Source organism: Notothenia coriiceps, unplaced genomic scaffold, assembly GCF_000735185.1.
Source record: "Notothenia coriiceps isolate Sejong01 unplaced genomic scaffold, NC01 NC01_scaffold00011334, whole genome shotgun sequence".
Taxonomy (NCBI): Eukaryota; Metazoa; Chordata; class Actinopteri; order Perciformes; family Nototheniidae; genus Notothenia; species Notothenia coriiceps.
The window spans coordinates 11,276-18,905 of NW_011344035.1; the positions used below are offsets into that span (position 1 = coordinate 11,276).

At 39.2% G+C, this 7,630-nt stretch overlaps 1 protein-coding gene across 1 annotated transcript in view; it reads right to left on the reverse strand.

The window, feature by feature from the left end:
* LOC104946681 (mitotic spindle assembly checkpoint protein MAD1-like) overlaps window positions 1–7,402 on the reverse strand; it is an 8,779-nt gene extending 1,377 nt beyond the window's left edge. The window contains exons 1-3 of the mRNA XM_010772556.1: window positions 7,214–7,402; window positions 7,002–7,126; window positions 6,731–6,816 (exon numbers count right to left, since the gene is read on the reverse strand). Of these exons, the coding sequence (XP_010770858.1) occupies window positions 6,731–6,816; window positions 7,002–7,126; window positions 7,214–7,402 (400 nt within the window). The remainder of the gene's footprint in view (window positions 1–6,730; window positions 6,817–7,001; window positions 7,127–7,213) is intronic.
* Between the last annotated feature and the right edge of the window lie 228 nt (window positions 7,403–7,630).

A 7,630-nucleotide genomic window follows, 5' to 3' on the forward strand; every position in this document is an offset into this window, starting at 1 on the left:
TTTTGCTAAACCTCTCCAAAAAGGTAAAATGTCACTTGTTTTGCATCAATCTTGATACAGGGTACTTATTATATGTTGTACTTTGGATTCCTAAAGCTTTTAGTCTACCTTACCATCATCAAGGGTAGTTTTTCACTATAAGTAAAAAAGAATTTTTGGACGGACACTATAATTTACAGTTTTTTACTATGTTCAATGTGAATTTTCTTTAAAATAAAAAACATCTATATTGATTTTGACTTTTCTACATCCAACTCACAGGTTTATCATTACTTTTAGAAAAAAGATTATTAATTTCCCCCTAGAAGTGTAGTTATGGTCATTTGTTCTGGAAACTTCCTTTTCGAGCCTGAGACCTGAACAATAGGCTCAGGGCTTAACAGGTTAAGTGTTGTGAATAGATGTTTCCTTTTTGTTTAACACACATTTAAAAATCTAGTGTGTTGTGTTTTTATATGAGAACTGTTATGAAAAGGTGTGAAAAATGTGTGAAAACAATGAGAAAGTGTGAATTTGCAAGAGAATAATTATGCTGTGCTAAGAAGGTGATGAGGAAAATCAAATGAATCCCAGTTTCACAATCATGTCTAGCAATTAAAGAAAAACTGTCATTGTGTTTGATTTCTTTACTTAAACACCTCAGATAACAAATTGATCCAACAAGCTTTTTAAAGGCTAATTTACTTACTTACTTTACATACTTACTTGTTTGCCTGTCCTTGTTTATCTACCCTCCCTCATATTGTAAAGCGTCTTTGAGTTGTGAAAAGCGCTATATAAATAAAATGCATTATTATTATTATTATTATTAATTGCATTTACATTTGACCATTCTGAACTAAATTGACGAGATGGATAAATTGAATTTACAAAAAGCCAAGGTAAGAAAATATAAAACCCTGACATAATATAGATGTATAGAGATGATATGTCAGCTGCCAAACCTCTCTACAATTGACATGACACGGCAGTATTGATATTAAATTTTGTGTTGATGTTTACATCCTGTGAGCCAACGAATGCAGATGACTCTTCGTGAGCTACATTCAAAAATTGTTCACAACAGATGGCAATGAAGGGCACATCTGCAGGCACTTCTGCTGATTTAGTGTGTGTGTGTGTGTGTGTGTGTTTGTGTAAATGCATCTGAATATGTTGTTTTTTTTGTATGTATCTACGTCATCTTGGAGATAAGGCTGCTTTGAGGCCGACCTCAGGAGGGCGAGGACAGGTGGAGGCGGAAAGGAGGATGACAGAATACCAGAGAGAGGCAGAGCGACAGACTGTGACAGATAAAGAAGGACAGCAGGCAAAAAAAAAAAAGTTAGCCTCTAAGTGAAGGGGATATGGGGTCCATGAAAAGAAGACATGAGAGGCGAGGTAGGGGTTGTAAGGACAGCCGACCGAAACGGATACTCTTGGGGATGAAAAGACGAGAAAGGAAGAGACAGAGAGAACAGGAGCCCGTTATGTCACTCTGAAGAGGACACGTCTTCTGTCTGACCTTTTCAGACAAATTAACACCCCTCCATCCTCCCTCCTTTAGAGACCTTTAAAATAAGTGTCCTCTGTGGCTCCCCCTAGCTTTTCGTTTGGTTTGTCCAGCTCTTGTGTTTTAGAAATATTTGTGAGGAAGGGCTTTGGCTCGGACCTCTTGACCCCCTGCCCTCCCTTAATATTACTTTGTAAAGCTCCTACAATAAAAAAGCTGACATTTTGACTTTAATTCATTGAAATTACACATAATTGTTTTTAGGTTAGTTGAAAACAATAATTTAAATACTAAATCAAAAATATTAGGTTCAACTTAAAGGAGACCTATCATGCTATATTTGAATAATATATTGTAGGGCCATACCTATATAAGGTATATTTATACGTTTTTTTTTCAAAATACCAAACAGATCATGCATTTGAGCCATGCCTAATTTTGCTCTATTTTGCTCTCCTCCACCCTGTCTTTGCATGCTGCAGCTGACCACGCCCCCCTGCAAAGGAGGGGGCCGAGTTACGAGCGTCATGTTACCATGCTGTTACCATGCTGTTACCATGCCACGGCAACCTCTCATTCCACTGATTGGTGGAGAGTTGGCCATATAGGCGGAGCTCCTCGTCACTGACGTCAGACTATTTTCAAATCTGTATCAGTCTGTATCAGATCCTTTAAAGTCCCGTTTTTAGAGATTTGGGTTTGGAGGAAAAGAGAGACGGTTGTGTTTTCTGACACTTGGTGAGTTCCCTGACACACCTGACACACATATTCATGTATAAAAGACGTACAAAAGTGCATTTTGCAATGATACTGCACTGTTTTAAATTAGCCCCTCATCTAATGTCTCCAAGCGTCTTTAGTTCTTCCAGTTGTCACGCGTGGAGGCGTAAATGACTTTTTTCTCTCAGTTTGCAACACTATTTAGTAATCATCTTACAGGTGAGTCCTTGGTCTTTTCTAAGCCCTTTCCCTCCCCATGTTTACATTTTGTGTGTCATTTTGAAGAGGACACGCCTTCTGTCTGACCTTTTCAGACAAATTAAGACCCCTCATCACCCCTCCGTTTGAGATCTCCCCCAACCTTTAAAGAAAATGTCCTCTGTGGCTCCCCCTAGCTTGTATTTGGGGTTGTCCAGCCCTTTTGTTTTATAATTATTGCTGAGGAAGGACATTGGCCCTGACCTCTTGACCTGCTGCTGTCCACTGGGAACTTTTACTTTTACTATATAAAGCTCCTATACTGTTGCTTCAAACTGTTTAAAATGTACCCCTCATCTAATGCCTCCCAGCGTTGACATTTCTTCCAGTTGTCACACATCCATAGTGGCGTGACTATAATGACTTCTGTGTACTTTATGTTTTTCTCTCTGGTTGCAACACTATTTAGTATTCATCTTACAGGTTGGTCTTTTCCGAGCCCTTTCCATCTCCATGTTTACAGTAATCCGCTGAGCCTGCAGTTCCTTCGATCATCAGAAGACATTAATGTATGCGAGGTATAACAGGAATACTCTGGCCCATTGCCTCAGAGCACAGCACTTGTTACAGAACTAGAGTTGGTCCTCGGGGCAGCGCTCTGACTGTCAAATGCAGAGGGCGAATTTCCCCGTGGGAGTCAATTAAGTATTTATGCACAACTGGATGCATAATAATCAGAGTCATTGTTGGTTGCAAGGGTTGTAACACTGGCTGCGTGTATAGTTTGTTGTTTACAAAGATACAAATAAACATGAATTTAAGTGCTTATTACAATAACATTGGGGGGCAAATGGATTTATTTCACGCCACCGGTAGCAGTCAGCCCATATATTGTTTGCCATCAGTGCCACACATGGGCATTATGTCATTGCTAAATTAATGCCATAAGTGCCTGATTATTCTGCTATGCGTGTACATTATATCCATATCCACTTGTCTACACTCATACACACAGAGTAGCATGTGTATTTTCATGATGAAGAGCTAATCCAAGTTTGCTCTTGAACAGTTCCCTCATCGTGCTGTGGCAAATGCTGACTGATGAATATAGCACTGCTGCTCTCTGCGGGACAAACTATGCAATTACATGTTCTATTATAGAATAGAATAGAATCGGAGGGATGAAACCCTCTTTAATGGTCACACATGCAGAGCACAAAGCACACACAGTGACATTTGGCCTCTGCATTTAACCCATCCTACCAGGAGTCTAGGAGCAGCAGTGGGCAGCTATTGTACAGCGCTCGAGGAGCAATGGGGAGTGAGGGGGGAAGGGGGTTGTCCGGTGCCTTGCTCAAGGGCACCACGGCAGGGCCCAGGAGGTGAACTGGGACCTCTCCAAGTAGCAGTCCACACTCCATATTTAGGTCTGTTCGGGGACTTAAACCGGCGACCCTACGGCTCAAAGTCCAAGCCCAAGGAAGTCACACATTCAACTACAAACAGGTGCCAGACTGATATGAAAGCTATGAAAATAGAACACTATTATACCAGTGTTTTCCTGTATTATTTTAGACTTTTCGTTAAAGCTGTCAGTTGATGGTGTTGTTGTGGATCCATTTTGCTTTGATTTACTGATATGTTAACTCTACACGCAAATCACACGTTTGCCTCATGGGGCTTTACTATCTGTACAGGATAACACACTCCTGTTTCAACCCACAATTCAGGAAAAACTCTCCAAACAAATCCCATTTTTCCAGGACATACAGACATGTAATCGGCTTCACCACAATACAATGTACACAATATAAATGACATTCAGAATAATAACACGTTAAAGTTAAAGATAAATCAAAAAGAAGAATTTAGGAGGATTAGACTTCCTCATAGCTATTTCTGACTCCACCTGTCTGATGTGGATTCATACTGTAATGTCCTGCGTCCTAATAAAATGGCATAAAAGCTGCCATAACGGCTGCCATTTTACTGTCTTTGGTCTAAAATGCCTGAATTAATTGTAATCTTCCTTTAGGGTAGTAACTTGTGTTAAGATCAAAGACTGTATGTTAAGATGTACATAACTGTACTGTACAGTGCTGTTGATCCTACTATAAGAAGAGACGAAACTATCGCGATACGTCATTAAGTCTCGCGTTAGTACACACATCTCATTCGAGACAAACTGGAGGGATTTCTGAGTCTGCAGTGTGTGTAGCTAACAGCTAACAGAGAAACATAATTTATCTACTTATCTACGGATTTACGGAGTCTCTTCATCTGTAAGGTAAGGACACATGCTTCTGAGCAATAGGTAATAACAACGTAAATGCTAATGGTTCCTTTAACGATGTTAGCAACTTCTGAATTGCTGTAGAAACTTCACTCACTTTAAATGTAACGTTAGCTACCTAGCATTACAGGAGCTAAAACAACAAACAACTAAACACAAAGATAGCAACGCACAATTGCCATGACAACTTTAATATTTTGAATGCACATTTGTTTTTATTTGTAGCTACTAGCTTAGCTTGGATAACTTGTAGTTGTTGTTTGTGATAGTGAGCAAAAGCCAGTTACAATTAACGTTATATAACTATATTCTATTTAACATAGATTTGACTATTGTTGCTGTCTTTATGGCACTAATTAAACGAACACACAGAAAGCTAGGGGATATGTAAGGCATATATACAAAGCTAGGGGACATTATTTGGTCAGAAAATACATTATTAGAGCTAAACAAATTCATTGTCCCGATATCTTTCTTGTTTTGCTATCGGCTATTTATTTAACGGTAGCCAACTGCTAGCCTATACAATTTTAAAATGAGCTGATGAACTTGACTAATGGTGTATATATACATATTTAAACCTAGAGAAGTTAAAGTAAAATGTGGATGTTACAAAAAAGGTCGAGCAAAAAAACTAGGGATTAAATAAGCTGGCTAGAGTCACCAAAAAATGGTCCTTAGGTGCTTTTTATTAACAGCCAAAAAAGCTCAAAGTCACAAGGATTTACATAAAGAAAACAAAACCTATAGGACTGGTACCTCTCTGCTCTCTTGCCACAGTCACACTACTTCCCTAAACACTTGTGGCCAGGGGTTTACATGTTAAGCCCCTCCCCATAGGACAATCCACTATTTATACCCCTAACCAATGTCATTCTTATCTACAAACACATTCACAATGCAAGGCAAATTACCCAAACACAACAAATCAAATAGGTCAACATATTCTATCTTTCTGACCACAGAAACCTTAAACAATTGTTATTGTTTAAGGTTTCTGTGGTCAGAAAGATAGAATATGTTGACCTATTTGATTTGTTGTGTTTGGGTAATTTGCCTTGCATTGTGAATGTGTTTGTAGATNTTTCAGACAGGTTTTTAGAGAAATGGATCAGGACAAAAAGAGAGAGAATCTTTTTTCCTGAAACGTTCAGAGTCTCTTTCCACAGAGGGGACACATGTTGATGTAGAAGAGACATGAAGAAGTGGATTTTGCATAATAGGTGACCTTTAAACAAAACTCCAGCCTTTTTAGGCATTTAATGAATGGAGAATGAAGTGAACAAATTGTTAAAACAACCAAACATGTCTAGCACCTCAAATGAAAAGCGGAGTGAGTAGACTGTCTTACAGTTTCTAATCATATTTGGCTTACACAAATACATTGTACATCTTATTGCTGTATACAGTATCCTCACATTACCCAGGTTTCTGATTGTCTGCATCGTGTTGGTTTGTCTTTGACTTGTCCTCATCCAGCCACTCATTCTTGTTCAAACAGAGTTAACAGCTGCGTGTTTGCACTCTGATGGAATTGGCTTATAAATGAGGGTTGAAAACTACAAGCCATAAAATGTGTTACCAGTGTTAGTTGATGCTTTCATTTCAGCTTGTGAATTATACATATAGTGTTTATCATTAGCATATTTTCGTGAGCACCTTCAGTACAGTTTTGAATAAGGTACATGGGAATGTTGTGATCTCAATTTGTTCATGTTACACACGCTTGTCTACTAACTTTAGTAAAAAAAACTGGCCAAAAGTTGTCCTCTGGGATTGCAATTTATGATTATATTTATGATTAGTCTTTTTCGGCCGACTACTTGCACAATAATGATCTAAATAATGTCAGAAAATAGTGAAAACATTGCCTTGCAGTTTATCCAAAACCCATATATTTAGTAAGATATAATTAAACCAGAAGAAAAGCAAAGAAGTTGAAGGGATAAAACTGAATTTCCTGCCTTTTATATCTGTACTAACTAACCCCTAGTCGTGAAATGGTTGCAGTACTGATCGTGCCTCACATACCTTAATCTTGACAATGTGCTCTGAGCAGGAGGACTGCGCGGCTTGGAGACTTTGGCAAAGCTGAGAGACTTCCTGATGCTTCCTGATTGAAATACGAAGCACATACAAGTGTGAGGTTAGCAATTATCTCGTGCAGTACATGAAACAAAGCTAAGCTATTTGGTAGTCTTAGTGTGTGTGTGTGTGTGTGTGTGTGTGTGTGTGTGTGTGTGTGTGTGTGTGTGTGTGTGTGTGTGTGTGTGTGTGTGTGTGTGTGTGTGTGTGCACCTGTGTTGTAAATCTAACTGTTCCTGCAGCTCCTGGTTTTCCAGGGTTTGAGAAGAAGTTGTTGAGTCTTGGTTTTGAATCCTTTGCGTCAGCTCTCTGATCTCATCCTTCAAATAACTGATGGTCTGGGAACAGATTACAGAAGTAAGCCGACATCAAATAAGAGACGTGACCAGAGTATAGATGCATTGTGCGGGTTTGTGTGAGCGTACCTGATTGGCAGTGTTCAGTCGAGTGTCTCGTTCCTCCAGTTTCCTGTTCAGGCCCTCCATGTTTTTACGGAGAGCTCTGTTGGCCTCCACCTGCTCCGACAGGTTCTTAGCTGCCTCCGTCTCTCTCTCCTGAAACTTTTTTAATCGCCCCAGAAGATCCTGGTTTCGATCCACCTCATGCTGTATCATAAGTGAAAAACATGTTTACCAAGTGTATTTGTATTAACGCTTTCCAGTTCTTTTCAGTTGCTAACACACTAAAATCTCACATAAAGCACAATTATTTAATCTCACACTCAAAGAGCAAAACCTGAGCTCAAATCTCCAAAACTCTAAATACACTTTCAGCTCTGCACCCAATTTGCTATTCATCTTGACACTTTTTGCAAAACACTGCACACAGTTCTCTAAGTAAGA